Source organism: Rhinolophus ferrumequinum, chromosome 6 (genome assembly GCF_004115265.2).
Source record: "Rhinolophus ferrumequinum isolate MPI-CBG mRhiFer1 chromosome 6, mRhiFer1_v1.p, whole genome shotgun sequence".
NCBI classification, from domain to species: Eukaryota; Metazoa; Chordata; class Mammalia; order Chiroptera; family Rhinolophidae; genus Rhinolophus; species Rhinolophus ferrumequinum.
Window position 1 is genome coordinate 100,459,867 of NC_046289.1, and position 17,035 is coordinate 100,476,901.

Genomic DNA, 17,035 nt, shown 5'->3' on the forward strand with positions numbered 1-17,035 from the left:
GTAATGTGTTCCTTTGTCTATTATAGTCTTTGCTTTAAAGTCTATTTTGTGTAAGTATTGCGACCCCAGCCTTTTTCTCATGTCCATTTGTGAGAAACATCTTTTTCCAATCCTTTTACTTTCAGATTGTATGTATCTTTTGATCTGCAGTGGGTGTCTTGCAGACAGCATGTTTTCTTATCCATTTAGCTACCCTCTCTTTTCATTGGAGCATTTAGTCCTTTTACATTTAATGTGATTATTGACAGGTACATATTAGGTTGATGCAAGAGTAACTGCGTTTTTTTGCAACTGTTTTTAACCTTTTAAACTGCAATTACTTTTGCACCAACCTAACAGTTATTGCCATTTTATTCATATTTTTGATCTTTGTTTTCTCCTTTCTTCTATTTTTCAAAAGTCCTTTTAAACATTTTTTGTATTACTTGCTTGGTGATAATGAAATCCTTTAGCTTTTTCTTATCTGGGAAGCTCTTTATCTGTCCTTCAATTTTAAATGATAGCCTTTCTGTGTAGTCTTGGTTGTAGGCACTTGTTTGTCATTACTTTAAGTATTTCCTGCCACTCCCTTCCGGCCTGCAAAGTTTCTGGTGAGAAATCTGCTGATAATCTTATGGGAGCTCCCTGTAAATAACTAGTTGTCTTTCTCTTGCTGTTTTTAGAATTTTCTTTAATTGTTGCCATTTTAATTATGAAGTGTCTATGTGTGGGTCTGTTTGGGTTCATCTTGTTTGGGACTCTGCACTTCCTGGGATTTTATATCTAGTTCCTTCACCATCTCAGGGATGTTTTCAGTCATCATTTCTTCAAATAGGTTCTCCATTCCTTGCTCCCTCTCTTCTCCTTCTGGTACTTATAATGCAAATGTTGTTATGCTTGATATTGTCCCAAAGTTCACTTTCAAACTATCATTTTATAAAAAATTCTTTTACTTTTGTGTTCTGAGTTGGTGTTTTCTGCTCCTTTGTCTTCTACTCGCCGATTTGATCCTCTGGTTAATCTAATCTGACATTGACTACTTCTAGTGTGTTCATTTCAATTATTGTATTCTTTATTTCTGACCAGTTCTTTTTTATGCTTTTTATGTCCTTCTTTATGCTTGCTATCTCTGTTGAAATTCTAAGTTCCTTAACCATTCTTATAACCAGTATTTTAAAGTTGTCTCTGGTAGGTTGGTTGCCTCTATTTCATTTAGTTCTATTTCTGGAGGTTTCTCCTGTTCTTTAATTTAGGACGTTTCTTTGTTGCCTCATTATGGCTGTCTTTCTGTGTTTGCTTCTATGTATTAGGTAGATCTCCTAGTGTCTCTCAGTCTTTGCTGGGTGGCCTTATGTAATATGTGTCCTGTGTAGTCTGATTGTGCAACTCCCTGATCTCCTGTGTGTGTGTTCCAGGAGTGTCCCTTTTGTTGTGCTCTTCTGTTGTAGTTGAGCCTTCACTGCTTTTGGTACATCAGTGGGTGGGCTTTCCTCCCAGGCTGGCTGACTGTGCAAACTGGTTGCACATACCAGCTGCTGTGTGGGGGCTGAACCCTCAGAGGAGGATTTGCCCCTGCATGCTCTTGTGCCTATTGAGATCACCCTTTGGGTTTGCAGTTTGTGGGACTAACCAGATAGTTCTCTGGTGTGGTCTGAAACTGGCTGCTGGGTGTGTTGTCCCTGGTGTCTTAGGAGGGTCTCTCGTGCAGGCCAGTTTCAGCCTTGCCTGTGACTGGCCCGTGGCTACATGGCAAGAGCCACAAAACGATATGTGATTGGCTGCTGCCCGTGCTGGACCTGTTTTTGGCCTCGCTGTGAACTGAGGCTTGCTGCCCCCAGTATTGGGCCTGGGGAGGCTCAGCAAAAGGCTCGGGGTCCCCTACGTCCAGTGCCACCTGCCCACTACCCGTCATCTCAGCCATTGGAAGAGCATCCTTAGGTGCACGGCCGGGCTTGTTGACTTGGGAGTTGAAAATGCCTTTGGCAATGCAGCTGTAGTTGGGTAGGGTGGGATCCCAGGGAGTCATGAAGTATGGCAGGTGGTTTTTACAAAATTAATGCAGATTTAGGTCTTGTGCCAGTGCTCAGCCTGTGACCACTTCACAAAGTGCTCCGAGAACACCACTGCCAGCCACTGCTCACCTCAGCCCACAGGTCCCTGAGAAGCTGCAGCTCAGGGTCTGGTCCACTGTGGGCTATCCAGTGCTGTAAGAGGCCTCACCAGCTTGTGGGAGTAGGGCTGGCCATTCAGTAGCTGAGTGTCCCTGGTGATGCAGCACCAGCTGTGCAGGGCGGGGACCCAAGTGTCACCAAGGTGGTGTGTATACGTGGATTTCACCAGACTAAGGCAGTCTCAGATTTGGCCTTTTGGAGGAGGGTGCAACATAGAAAGGATGGCATCCTCCTGTAAGCTGCAGGTGAATCAGTCTCCAAACAGGGATAATGACTCCTATCCCTCCAACACTTGCCTGAAGCCACACAACTCAAGTTTTCTCTGTACATCTCTGGTGCTCATCAAGCTGCTCCACCAGAGATCAGGTGAGTGTTTGCAAGCAAATGAGTCTGTGTGGGGGCTTTTTAACAGGACGTCTGGGTTTCCAGCCACCTTCTGTCTCACTGGGATGGGCACAGACCTAAGTTTTACTGTCAGATGTTGTGGGAACTCCTCTTCCTGGCACAGAACCCCTGGGCTGGGGAGCCCAGTGTGGGGTTGGGTCTCCTCCCTCTTCAGGGGAGACCTTCAACACAGAGATGTTCACTATCCTTTTCTTTTTTAAAAATCTGCCTCTTCATGTTGTTTTCAGCAAAAGCATTAGTCTAGAGCAACCTAGTTCCTGAGAGCGAGGTGCAGAGGTCATAGCTCAGGTTATCAATCAAAACTCTACTGCTATTTAGCTGTCTTCAACCACTATCTGTGGGTTTGGGGTCAGCCTGTTTCATGTCTCCACCCCTCCTACCAGTCTCGCTGTGGCCTCTTCTTTATATCCTGTTATAGGGGATCTGTTCAGCTCGTCTTCAGATGATTCTTGAGGTTGATTGTTCTATAATTTGTAATTTTGGTGTGATCCTGGGAGGCAGCAGGCATAGTGTTTACCTAATCCACCATCTTGGATCTTCTGGCACCTGTTTTCTTAAACACAGTAGTCACAATGTAACTCCTGCATCATTTCTGTATCTATTGTCTCTATTTTCTCTTGATCTTATTATTTTCACGTGCCTGGTAATTTTTGCTAGCATGATAGATCTTGTATATGAGAAATTGTAGAAGTTTTGGATGATTATTACTTCCTCCAGAGAAATAACCCTATCCTTTGGAATGCAGCAGCTGGACAGATCATTTTATTTCGATCAGAAACAGGTGATTTGAGTCTAGGTGGCAGTTTTCGTGAGGCCCTCTCTTTACCTCTAGTTTGTCCCCACTTAAGGGTGTAGTCTTCTACTGAATCTGATTCGAGAGTTGGAGGTGTTTATAGGGCCTCTCTTCCTTGGAGGAACACGTATTTTAATTTTTGCTTCTCAATATTGTGAGATGGATAAAAAAATTCCCTCTGCTTTTCAGGGATTTTCTACTTAGCTTCTTAGTCTTTGAGTCTGTGCAGCAAATTTCTTGGTGGCAAAGGAAGTGTAAAAAATCATTTTTGCTTCCTCCCTTCTTGTCCAGAACCTTGGCCCCTCAGTTTCTGCTACTTGGAAATCCCCAAACTTCAATTTTTGTGTACCTAGCCCATGAGACTATTGTTTTCTCTGTTTTTAGCAGAAATTCTCTGCTAAGTTTCATAGTTTCTTGTCCTGCAATATGCATTAAGTAAATTTCTGGAGGAGAAAAGAGAAGCACGGAACATCACCAGATCACATTTTTGAAGTGATTTTGGTTTCGTGATTTTGGTTTCTTAAAAGGTTCTGGCTGTCTCAGTAAATCTCTGAAGCTTTCACTGTTCTTTTCTGTTTTAAAAACCTGCCTCTTCATGTTGTTTTCAGCAAAAGCATTAGTCCGGAGTAACCTAGGTCCTCAGAGCCAGGAGCAGAAGTCATAGCTTGGGTTATCAATCAAACCTCTACTGTTTATTAGCTGTGTGACTTTGGCAAGTTATGTAACCTAGGTAAGTTAAACATTCTGAGTTTCTATTTCCTTTTAAGTGAAATGAAAATAACACTATATCATAAAGCTGTAACAAAAACACTTAATGAGAGCTTATATGTGCTAGGCACTTGATATGGATTTAATAATTTAATGATACATATAGCTGTTTTCTCCCATTTCCTTTTTCAAGACACCAATAAGTGATGGACCAAGGATTTGACTCAAGCACTTTTCTTACTAACTACTCAGTATCATTTGTATAATATTGCTTTAGTATTGTGCCTGACACCAGTAAGTGCTCAATAAATGTCAGGTATTATTATACAAAAATACAAATGCTTCAGAAATATACACTAATCACATAACTTTTTCTATTTTGTTTTCTTCTGATTTATTTTTCTCCTTTTCATTTTTGCAAAATCATTCTTGTAATGTGTTTCAATTTATTTTAAAAGAAGCCATTGTGAAAAATGAATATCTCATAGCCTACTGAATGGATAGACAATAATTTGCTTAACCATTATTCTACTTTTGGATATGTACAAGGTTTCCATTTAAAAAAAATTTTTTAGACAGTATAAATATCAGTGCTGTTAACATTTTTGCCTTTATCTATTTTCCGTATTTGAAGTATCTTCTCAGAATAAAATCCTAGGAGTAGAATTATTGGTTCAAGACTATGAACATTTTATTATTGTTGATACAACAGCTATATTGTTTCCCCAAAGAGCTGTAGTAATTGTGGCATCACCAGCAACAATGAAAGGTTTGTATCAAGAGAACAGAAAATTAAAGCTATGGAGTATAGGAATGAAGGAAGTGTGGATATGGGAAAGAGAAAGGAGATATAAATTTTGAGTCTAAGTAAGAAAAGAATGGAGTATGTGGGTACTATTTCTTGTGAAGCAGGGGTATTAGTTTCACCTAAAGGAGTAGGGATAAAAGAAGAGAACTGGGCTCTGTTGAAAATTCAAATGCTTAAATATAAATACACACACATACACATCATAATCTTTCAAGAACAATGTTTCCATGATAGCTTTCAAAAGATCTGTCTCCCATTCCCATCAATGTAATCTTGGATACAAATAAATACTATTTAGGTATAATTTACAAGCAGACTATCTGATACGTTAGGGTTCTGCTACAGTAGGGATTGTCACCATCACTTCTTATTCTACCCTATTACCAAACATTTAGCAATTTGGTGTTTAGATCTTTATCATTATTTTAAGATATACAGAGATATGATCTCCTTTAAGGATACCATATTAAATTATAAAAATAATTGCACATGTAAATGAGAAAACAACCACACAGAGTGTTGTTTTCACTTAGTTCAGTCCATTCAGTACTGGGAAGCAGGAAGCTTATGTTCTAATGCCCACTGTTTCACTTATTTGGTGTGTAATTTTGGTCCTTAACTGCTTTATCTATATATTGGGATTATATTTTATTTGATTAATAAAAGCCAGCATTAGAACATGGCATCTCCTGTTTTACATTTCTGATCTTAAGTTTGAAATGAAAGAATCTCTCCTTTTGCTAATGCCTAGTATGCTCTGAATATCATGTTAGACTTGAAGTTATTATTTTAAAAGCTACTTTGTACTATTTGCTCCTTCTACCATCAGATGGATATCACTGCATATACATAAAAGGAAATGCCTTCCTACCACTGCCTTCCTCCTACTACTTTGTTCCTACCATAGATTTTGGGGCAGTAAGTACCTGCTCAGCAGGGAAGAAAAGAAAGCGCCTTAAAAATGTAGGCTTAAAGAGAGACCTTCTTCTTTTGTCTATGTACTATTGCCTCCCCAATAAAAAAATTAAAAAGTCTTCTCTGTTAACTGCTTCATTGTGTACACAGGTAAGTAAGTGCCTGATTGTCCAAGTTCCATTTCAGAGTTCTCTTCCAGTTTCCAGCAGTCCCAGTAAATTTTAGTAGTGATGCTGAGGGATCACGGAGTGTGAGAATGATCACTGGCCTGAGAGGGATCCAAATCCTGTCTCTATTACTTACTGGTTAAGTGACTTTGGCAAGTGACCTCATCTCTCTAAACCTCAGTTTTCTCATATGTAAAATAAAGTTAGTTAATACCTATAACACTAAATTATTAGAATTAAGTTAAACAAATGGGAATTGGAATTATGGGTAAATGTGGTACGAATGCATCCTTTACAAAATGAGAGCACCACTGAATAAAAGTAGTGTTTGAGCCGATTCAAATACAGAGGCTGGTTTGATTCCTAGGGTCCTTAAAAATCCATATCCTTCCAGACGGGGGAGCTTTGAATACAAAGGCTTTGAATTCCTTCATTCTCCAACAGATACCAGTGCTATGGTACAGAAACACATCACATTAAAAACAATAACCAAAGCAGAGAATAATTTCATGCTTATTCAACTAGTGGAAAAATTTGCTATCGGAAATGTGGTGGAGCCAACACACTTATACACACTGCATCAAAAATTAGTAAAACCTTTAAGAGAAATAATGCAGCTATTGTATAGAGAACTGCAAAATGCCCATACTCTTTGAACAAACATCCCACCCACAAGACCTTATCCTAAGAAATAATTCAAATAAGGAAAATAGTTATACTTTTATTTACTAGTTCCTGACACATAAAAGGTACTCAGTATTTCTTCAAATGAATACCTTTATTTGTATTGATTTCTCCAAATCACTCCTCTTGGTTCCTTTCCATTATGATTTATCTATTTTCATCATCTGGGGATAGTTTTAGAATCAAAGTAAAATCAAACTTTGCCCAGTCTCAGATGGGCCATCTTCTTTAGTAACTTGATTGTTGATTGCTATCAGACTCCCTTACCTCATGATACGTTCACACTCTGAACTCAGTTGACTGTCACACAGAAACCAAGTTGATCATACACTACATCCTTGACCTAATCAAAAAGAAACCTGAAGTTGCCTTCAAGCTCCTAAGATCTTGTCAACACCCTTTCTCCTGTCTAAACAGTGACCTCACTGCCTGCCTCATTAAGACACAAGGCAGCCAGCAACCTTCACACCCATACTCACCTGATCTTCAACATAGCTGTAGCCCTGTACCTAGCCATGTATATTTCCCTCTAGGATCTGAGGAAAAATTACCATCTTTTTGCTTTCAAATATCTTGCTTCCTTCTTCTAATCCCATCCAAAATTTTCCATTCTTCAAGTTTAAATATCTCCCTTCCTCTTTTTTTGAGACATAGTTCACATACCATAAAATTCACCTATTTAGTGTACAATTCAGTCGTTTTTAGTATATTGTTACACAAGGAATTTTAGCATCAAGGTTGTGCAACCATTACCACTATGGAATTCCAGTACATTTTCATCACTCCTAAAGACACCTCATATCTGTTAGCAGCCAATCCCCACTCCCAGCGCCTGGCATCCACTAATACACTTTCTGTCTCTATGGATTTGCCTATTCTAGACATCTCATATAAATGGAATCATGCAGTATGTGGCCTTTCGTGTCTGGCTTCTTTCACGTTAGTGTAGTATTTCCAAGGTTCATCCATGGTATATCTTACATTACTACTTCATTCCTTTTTATTGCTATATAATATTCCATCATACCAGGTCTGACAATTAAGTTTGCAAACTTCGTTGCAACAATGTTGCTAACCTTTTTTGTATCCGAGGAGTTAGTCATTATGAATTTGTACCAACTGGACCAACAGTTAACCAAGTTTACTATGTGGAAGTGCTGAAAAGGCTGAGTGAAAAAGTTAGACGACCTGAACTTTTGGCCAAATATTCATGGCTCTTGCATCACGACAACGCACTAGCTCACACGGCACTGTCTGTGAGAGTGTTTTTAGCCAGCAAACAAATAACTGTATTGGAACACCTTCACTACTCACCTGATCTGGCTCCCAATGACCTCTTTCTTTACCCAAAATAAAGGAAATATTGAAAGGAAAACATTTTGATGACATTCAGGACATCAAGGGTAATATGACGGCAGCTATGATGGCCATTACAGAAAGTTTTAAAATTGCTTTGAAGGGTGGACTAGGTGCTGGTGTTGGTGCATAGCTTCCCATCTTTGAACGTGACCATAGTGATATTTAGTAAAAAGGTATGTAGCTCTTTTTCTAGGATGAGTTCGTGAACTTGATTGTCAGAACTTGTATAGCTGTAGCACGTTTTGTTTACTCATTCATAATTCATAGATATTTGGGTTTGTTTCTATTTTTTGGTTCTTATGAATAATCCTGCTATAAACATTCACGTAAAAGTTTTTATGTTAACATATTTTCAATTTTTCTGGGTATATACACCTAGGAATGCAATTGCAAATTATCTTTTGATATACAAATCTGTTCTGAGTTCAGACAGTCTGGGATATCCCCCACAACGCAAACAGCTCTCCACGGACCTCTCCACCCCACCTTCACTCAAACATCTGCAGTCTTCAGAGTCTACACGTATTAACTACAATTTCTTTCCAATTAAACTGAGGGCAGGGGTCAGTTCTCACGGTTCAGATCATATAATAGGTGTTTAATATATCGACATACTGACACTGCACCATGGCCACAAATGAAAAATTGATGATTTATTCACTCTTTCATTAGACAGATATTTGAATATCTGCTGTATGCTGTTCACTGTGCTTAATGTTGGGAATAAATAGTGGATGAAATTTACTGATTAGTTTCATCTTACCCCAAGTGCCAGTTCAACTCTATGAATATTTACTGACTACTTATGTGAATGGTATTGTGTCAGGTATGACAGGAGGCACAAATAGGAATAAGAGATAGTCTGAAGCCTTTTATGGCAGTACATAAACCATACATATAATAACAATAACAAACCGAAACAACAATAGCAGCAGCACTGAATATTAAATACTGTAAGTACAAAATGGAGGTTCAACTGAGCATGTATGATTGAGAGACTGGAAAGACAGACATCAAGAAATATTTCTTGAAGTTGAAGATGGTACCTGAGAAAGGGCCTCAAAGAAGGTGGCATCTGATAAGGATTTTTAGGGAAAGCAAAAGTATTTCAAGGCAGAGGACAGCATGAACAAAGATAGACAGGATATAGTATAGAACTTTTTTTTCAGAGACCAACCTAGTTAGGAATGTACTATAGATAGCTAATGAGAGATATGGTCATAGTGTGAAGGGTGTTGAATGTTAGGCTTAGCATTTAAATAGGCTTAGAAGAATGGGTCTAAAGTCTTTCCACAAAAATTCAAATTACTTTAGTGATTCCTTAACCTTTTCTTAAAACTTTTCTATTATGTATGTTTTCTAAAGTGACCATGGAAATTAGTGATACCATGTTTCCCCGAAAATAAGACCTAGCTGGACCATCAGCTCTAATGCGTCTTTTGGAGCAAAAATTAATATAAGACTCGGGCTTAGTTTAATATACCAGGTCTTATATTAATTTTTGCTCCAAAAGATGCATTAGAGCTGATTGTCTGGCTAGGTCTTATTTTCAGGGAAACATGGTGTCTCCTTCTCACAAGAAACGAAAAATAAAATCTTGACAGCTAAGTGAGCATGCTATTAGGGAAAGACAGAATTTCAATAATCCTAGTACTGTATCCTATACTTTTGGGAATATGAAAGACTTAAAACAGTCATGTGGGCAAATCCCAATAGCTAGAAGAGCAGAAACAAGACTGAGAGGAAAATAATAGCATTCATTAAGCTCATAATAACAGCCATTGTGCCTGGTGATTTACATATAATATCCTTGATCCACCAAACAACCCCATTTAGGTTTATGGCAACTGAGGCTCAGAGAGGTCAAGTAAACTGCTCAAGGCTGCCAAGCTAATAAGCTCAGCTAGTAAAATGTCCACACCAGTTTTGAACGCAGGGCTGTGTGATGCCGTATTTCCCCCATTGTTCACTTTTGTTTTTACCATATAAAGGAGTGAGTCTAGGATGGTAGGATCATAATGCATGTGTTAATGAATGAGGCTGAATATTTAACACATGGGCTTGATGGGGTGGAGGAAAAACAGGTTGAAATTTTCAAAACTGGGTTTAGAATGGCTTGGAGATCAACCCTGAGAGAGATCAAGTGTAGGGTTGCTTCTTGATCCAATCTGAACGATGATCACACTACAGATCTTACTTAGGAATAGTAAGTAATTTGGAAATGAGAGTAAACTCCAATAGAACACGGGTATTTGTCTGTGTTCACTGATGCACTCCAAGTCCCTAATACAGTGATTAGCACACAGTAGGCCCACAGTAAACTTTTGTTGAAATCACAAAAAGTCATGTAAGAGGTATTCTCATTTGAACACTCTTGAAGGCCCTGAAGTACAGGTAAAGATTGCAGAGTAATAAGTTTAAAAACCATTCAAAAACCATTCAAGTTATTAGGAGACTCTCTTTAACACTTGACCTCATGGCAAAATCTACTAAAACAACACACGAAAAAGTTATAGTTGTAAAACATTAGTATGATTTTACAAAAAAAGGTAGACAAAAGAATGAAAAGACACTTTTGCATTATATATGGTGTCTAGTGTTTTGTGGCTAATCAAATGTCACTGAGATGAAATACAGAATTTTGACTTACTGCTTTAATATTTCAAACCTCTGTGAACAGTGTATCCAAATGACTGCTTCTGGTTATCTAATCTAAACACTCTAAAAATGGACAAGTTCTTTATTATAGATGGCAACTAATAGAATGAAAATCTCAAATTCATTAACTCAAAGATGTAACAAGAGCACACTTACAAAAGCATTTTTCTAACTTTGATAGTATGGTTCTATTAGAACATGCAAAGAAAACTGCAACAAAAAGCATTAAGAAAAAAAAAAAAAGCCTTTGGGAGATAGCAATCCTCTTCACAGAAACACTTTTAGAGAGAATTAAAAGCAGGTTCGCAGGTTCCATGACTTTCCCTTTATTTTTCACAAGCTTTTCTAGTATTTCTTTTTGGATGGAACCAATGAATAACTACCACTTATCACAAAACATCCTTTCTCAGATATGTGCTTTATATATTGCAATCTTCTGAACAGTTTTTCAAGCTGCTCAAGTCTTTCAACCCCAGCAATTTTTCTTATTTCTATTACACTGCACTTATTCCATGAAACAGCACAGAAACCAATTTAATCAACTTTGCTTTCTTTTTTAAAAAACTTCTTTGCTTTCCGAAGTTTCCAAAAGGCAATACTACTATCTCAATCAATATTTTAACGATGTTTTCTCTTTTTCATTTAGTTCCAATCTTTACTTACTTCAGTAATTCCTAATACTATAGTTTAACAGTTTAATTTGTCAGAATGACCATATCATATTTTCCTCTATATTACAGTAATATAGAAGACAGTGAACACCTTCTCTCTAAGCAATTAATTAATACTTGAGGCAGTCTACATGTCTGTAACCTTATAATGACAACAGACATTTTGTCTTGCCTTTTCAACTACTGCAGAAATGTGGTAGTCTTTAAAAAGATAACTCATTGATTTTTAGGGTCTTAGATCTTTCTTGTCTACAGAAGGTTAAAACATATTTTTTCCCTTTATTGTAACATGTAATTTAAAACATTTTCTAATAAACTCTAAACAAAGTAACTTTTTAAAAGAACTAGAATTAAAATAATTGCAAATTCTGAGGACAGATTAGGTAACAATCTCAAAAGAAAAAAATACACTGGCTTCATTCTTTTAAAAATCCTTGAAGAACATCACAGTTCACTTGATATTCTAAAATTGCTACAGTTGTTGAGATTTCGTAATTTCCAAATAGACTGATTCCTTCGTTATACATCCACCCACCCCAAGTATTGTGGTACTTGAAAACAGAAGCCAAGAAATAAAAATTGTTGAGTGTTCATTCCACTTCACATATAGTTACTTATAAACCATTGATAATATAGGAAACAGAAATTTTTTTCTTAATCATCTTTTGTCCTTTGTGAACCAAATTCCCCCCGCCCCCCACTTAAAATCTGGGCTGAATCTCCTGATTCTTGCACCATGCTTTAAAACCCCAAAGAACAAATAGATACGGCTGTTGAACTGATCTGAATTTAATTAAATCACAAAGGGGGAAAATGTATTCGGCTAACTTTCACAAATGCTACATGTTACAATTATGATTATTTTTAAGTCTGAGGAAGTTGTTCTCAGGCACAGGGCAAACCCTGTAGTCCAAAATCAACAGGTTTAGGAAATTTAAGATACCATATCAATTAAGGCAACACCAAGTATTTGAGTACTTCAGTATGATACTTTCACTCCGGTAAGGTGAACATGCCTCATAATTTATGTAAAATGTCGCGTTCTGTAGAGTTCCTGTGTCATGTCAAGGCAGAGAACACTAAACCTGTCGGTGAAGGTTGGACGTGAGTCGGGGAGCAGAGCTGGACAATTACGAGTTACACAAGAAAGTACAGCATGTCATTTCGCAAAGAGGAGGAGAGAATTTTAACAAATGGTTTCTATTCTTTGGCGAGCGCATTAAGAAAATTTTGTCGGTGAGAAAATTTTCCATCTTACACATTGAAACAAAATTCACATAAATTCTTACTGGAGGCTGGAGATGAGCATAAATTGGTGGAATAATCTAACTTTTCACATAAAACACAATTCCAAACCTTTAAAATACGTGCTGTACTGGCAACAAGCACCACCTTTTCAAGACCTCGCCGGCACAGGAAGTGTGGGAGGGACACCCCCAAATCATCCCCCTACCCCACAGGAAGTGAGTTGTTTCCCCTCCCCCAGGACGGCCTTCTTCCCCTCCCCCAACCGGAAGTGAGGCGCCCCCATTCAGTCGGCCTCAACCCGAGACAAACCAATTAACAACAGCAAAAGAGCGATGGTCTTCAAGGGGTGAAGGGCACCCCCACTGTGGCCACCCCCAAGCTCGCCTTGCTTACTGACCTGCTGACGATAGGGGCAGGCAGGGGCCTGGGGCTAAAGAAAGTCCCTGCACAGAGGACAATTCTCTGAGCCCCTCTCAATCGCATTCACTCTTCTCACTCCGTCGTCTCGCAGCTTGACAAAAAATTCCTCCGCAATACTTTATTATGATATCCTTCTTTCTTTACGTAATTGTTTAACTATCTTCCCATAGGCAACTTCTCTCATCGCAGTAACATTTAAAATTGTTTCGGTAAGGAGAAAAATGAAATACTATTCCCAATACCTTCCGAAAAATGAAGGGATTATTTTGTTCAAAAGCGGCGAAGGACTACGTGACTACGCAAAGCGAGACTTATTTTCGCGAAGGTTTCTGGGAAGTGTAGTTTTTAAGAATTGCTAAGGTCTGCAGTAAGTATTGTAGCTTAAATTGGCAATTACTATCGAATGGAGTCCTTGAAAACACAAGTTTCGTGTTCGACGCAGGCTGACCTAGGAGGCTCCGGCACCAAATGGGCCAATACTTTGTTTCCCTTTTCCTCTAGAACTTACTTGAACCGAAATTTCCCTTCATGCCGGCCCGAGGTTCTGGTCGTCCCGCCCTCCTCCTTTGGTCACACTCTCCTTAGCCAATCAGAAGCCCTCTAGGTCTCATTCTATTGGGGTAGGAACACGAGAAGGCGGGGCCTCACGGTGATACCTCCTGAGGGACGGAGGCGCGACAGGGCAGAGAGGGTCGAGGGCTTGTGCGCGCGTGCGGGCTCGCTCCTCAAGGAGCGCGGCGGCGAGTGCGCGCGCGGAGGGCGGTGCGCGGGGCTGGGAGGAGGCGGGCGGGCTGGCTGGTGGGCTGGGCGGGCGGCCGGGAGCGCGCGGTGGACTCGGCGGCGTCGAGTAGTTAGTTGTTGTTAGTGTCAGTTGGTCGGCGGCGGTGGCCGCGGTGAGCAGGAAGGGGACCGGCCGGCTGGCGATGGTGGTCACCGCGGTGGCGTGTGCGCCCCTCAGGTAACGGGGGCAAGGCTGTCCGCGTCCCCTTCGTCCCCTTCTCCTCTCGCGCCGGCTTGCGGAACCAGGGTCGCCGCGAGGTGAGGGCGCTAACTGGGGGGAATCCGGGCGGGGCAGCGCGGGGTCTGGGGAGCGCCGCCGCGGGGGCTCGGGCGGCGGCCCCGGCGCGGGCTCTGCGGCCCCGGCCAACCCTGCGCCCCCCCGCCCCTGTGCCCCCGGGGCCCGCCGGCACCGCGCGCCCCCTCGCGCCCCTTCCTGCGGCGGTGGCGGCAGCGGCGGCGGCCCCGGTAGCTCGGCGCCCCCCAGAGGAGGGAAAGTTGGGATCTGGCGGCGACGGACGTCTCCGGGCGCGGCTGGGAGCCTGGTGGGGAAAGTGAAGGCTGGATGGGGGAGCTGGCCGGCGGGAGCTTGGGGCAGGAAGGGCTCCCGTCCTCTTGCTAAGTTCGCATGGACGTCTCGCCCCGATCCCCGGAGCACCCGGCGCAGCCTAGCCAGCAGCGCCTGGACGAAACCGGTGGCTCTTTGCCTGCTCACTTGGGGCTGCGGTTTGTGAGCCCCCTAACTAACGTGCGGCTTTGCTTGGTTGGTCGGTTTGTTTCTCCTTTGCCCTTTGACTCATCCCGTTCTTGCAACTTTTCTTACCTCCCGCGATGGGGACTTGCGGTCTGAACCCCCTTCCCACCTCCCTCCCCGTCGCCTGCACCACCCGTCTGAGAGTTGGATTTCGTGTTTCGTCCTTTGGTGACGTTAAAGACTGCTGAGAGCAACAGGAAAGAGGAGCCCTCCCACCTTTAAATGTTACTTTCTTGCAATCCGTTATTATTTTTAAGACCCAAGTTTAGGAATTTGAGAGCTGTGGAATGGAGTTGTTGGAAGGCTGGCGTTTTGACGAATTAAAGGAAAACTAGATTTCATCTTTATTGGCCTTGCTATAGGAAGCCTAATACATTTTCCTTCTGCCTCTGTTAAATATGGTAAGAGTATACGTTAAATTACATATTTGGAGACCAACATACAAGGCTATTTTTTAGGTCATTAGATGATGTATGTCAACAGCTTTTCACCCGAATTGGGATGGCCTTGAGGATTCTGTTTTGGGGCCTACCTACTGATTTTTGTCTACCAAAGTAAATGAAATGATGTAGTAATGTGTGTATTTGGCAAACCCATATTGCTCTCTGCGGTGTGGAAGTTTTACGTGAATTATCCACAGGGGTAAAACTTTCCATGTGCAATCTTGGATACCTGCTTCTTGATGGCTTCCGTAATCTCAGAACATTTCTAGACAGTGCAATTCACTGACTACCTTAATTATTTTCTGAAGTGCTTGGCACTTCTCTTTGGTGACTCGTTTAGTAAACTATAATGGCAAGTAGGGTACATTTTCATGGCTTCAAATATGGAGTTAGAGTCTCAGCCCAGAGATTAACAGTTAACAATGGAAGCAGAATTCATACCATTGCTAGTGAGTTTTGGCTATGACCAACTCACAAACTATGTGAAAAACAAACATCTTTCCATAGCTGTCAGAGGGGAAGAGGAGAGAATATTTTATCATGTCTTTATTTTGGAGACTCTAACATGGCTGTATTATGTGGGAAAAAATGTCAGATTATTTTCTTTAAGGATTTTTGATGTGTGGTCCTCCTCTCCATCCCTCTACCCTCCATTGAGGGGCTGACATTTATGCTTGGCTGGCTTCCAGGAAGCGAAGAAAAGTGTTTTGTTGAAAGGAAAAGATAAGATTGCTTTGAACTATTATACTATGACTATTCATTTTACCCAGTACAAAGAAATGTCCTTGATAATTTTTGTACCCCATTAACATGCTGTCAGAATTCATTTTTAAACATACCCCGAGGCCCATAAGGAAATAATGCCACTTCATAACTGTTCCTGACAATCACATTAAAAAGTTGTTCCTGGAATGTGTTATGCGTGTATTCCTATAAACATTTATCTTTGTATATTTATGGTAATGTAAATATTTAAGTCTGTGAGCTTAAAAACTTTGATTTGCTTATTTGCATACATGTTTTTCAACGTCTAGCAGTACCAACCATATTTGCCAAATAAGCATCAGCCATAAATTCATGCTCTGGCACATTTCATATAGTAACTCTTTGAAATTGCTCCATGGTGAAGCATCATGAGATTAGCATTTCTTCGTGAGAGAGATTTGTTGTTGTTGTTAACTGTAGTGACGTGCTATGTAAGTGGAACAGGTGCGGGGCTCTCGCTGTTTGTGTGGAAACCTGCCAGATCATACTCTTTTGTTGGATGGGTTGTTTAAGTAATTTAGAAACCAAACTGTGGCTCCTGGCATGCCAAGTGTGAGTTCATGGCTCCATATCATTGCTGCAAATACCTATTTTCACTGCAAGAGGCAAGTGTGTGTGATGAACTTTATTTTCTCATTGCTATTCTCTTTACAGTAATTCCTACTTCCCACCATCACCTGAGTCCTTTCATTACTGGAGAGCTCCTGGGAAAGTCGAGGCTCCTTCATTACTGGTTGTTTTCCTTGGGGAAATTCTAGTAACTTTCAGGCCAGGAATTGATAGTTCACATTTGTTTGACACATATTTCGAGTGCCTTTTAAGTGTTAGGCATGGTGGTAGGCCCTGAGTATATGTAGAATGATATCCCTTTTTGCAAGGAGCGTACAGTTTAAGAGAAGATAGCTGATAACCAATAATTACATTGTGATGTGTTGTAGGACAGGTATAAGCAGATTCTTATGGATGGAAGCACAGAGGAGCAAGGGTAGTTGACTAACTACCCACCAAGACTTAGGGTCTTGGTGGCACGAGAGTGTCCTGTAATACTTCTTAGTGGGTTACCTGAGCTAGTCTTCAAAAATTGGAGTTATCTAGGTTCAGAAAGAGGGAAAGGACAGTTTAGAACACCACTGTCCTGAAAAAATACAATACAAGCCACAAATGTAGCTCACGTTATTTAAAAATTTTCTACTAACATTAAAAAAGGAAAAAGAGAAATTAATTTTAAAGACATTTATTTAACCTGACATATCCAAAATATTATCATTTCAACATGTAATCAATATAAGAAAGTATTGAGGTATTTGATA

The 17,035-nt window shown here is 40.4% G+C and overlaps 2 protein-coding genes across 8 annotated transcripts in view; one reads left to right on the plus strand and one right to left on the minus strand.

Annotated features, from left to right (window-relative positions):
* Nucleotides 1-13,275, minus strand: part of HMG20A (high mobility group 20A) — a 67,182-nt gene extending 53,907 nt beyond the window's left edge. Inside the window, exon 1 of the mRNA XM_033108118.1 lies at nucleotides 12,964-13,275. Within this exon, the coding sequence (XP_032964009.1) occupies nucleotides 12,964-13,049 (86 nt within the window). The 5' untranslated portion in view covers nucleotides 13,050-13,275. The remainder of the gene's footprint in view (nucleotides 1-12,963) is intronic.
* A 532-nt stretch (nucleotides 13,276-13,807) lies between these two features.
* PEAK1 (pseudopodium enriched atypical kinase 1) overlaps nucleotides 13,808-17,035 on the plus strand; it is a 346,940-nt gene continuing 343,712 nt past the window's right edge. For 5 of the 7 annotated variants that reach the window (XM_033107851.1, XM_033107852.1, XM_033107848.1 and 2 more), the window contains exon 1: nucleotides 13,809-13,944. The gene's annotated coding sequence lies outside the window, so the exon portion shown is untranslated. Of the gene's footprint in view, nucleotides 14,025-17,035 lie in introns of all 7 variants that reach the window. The other 2 variants (XM_033107849.1, XM_033107853.1) reach the window with 1 other exon arrangement.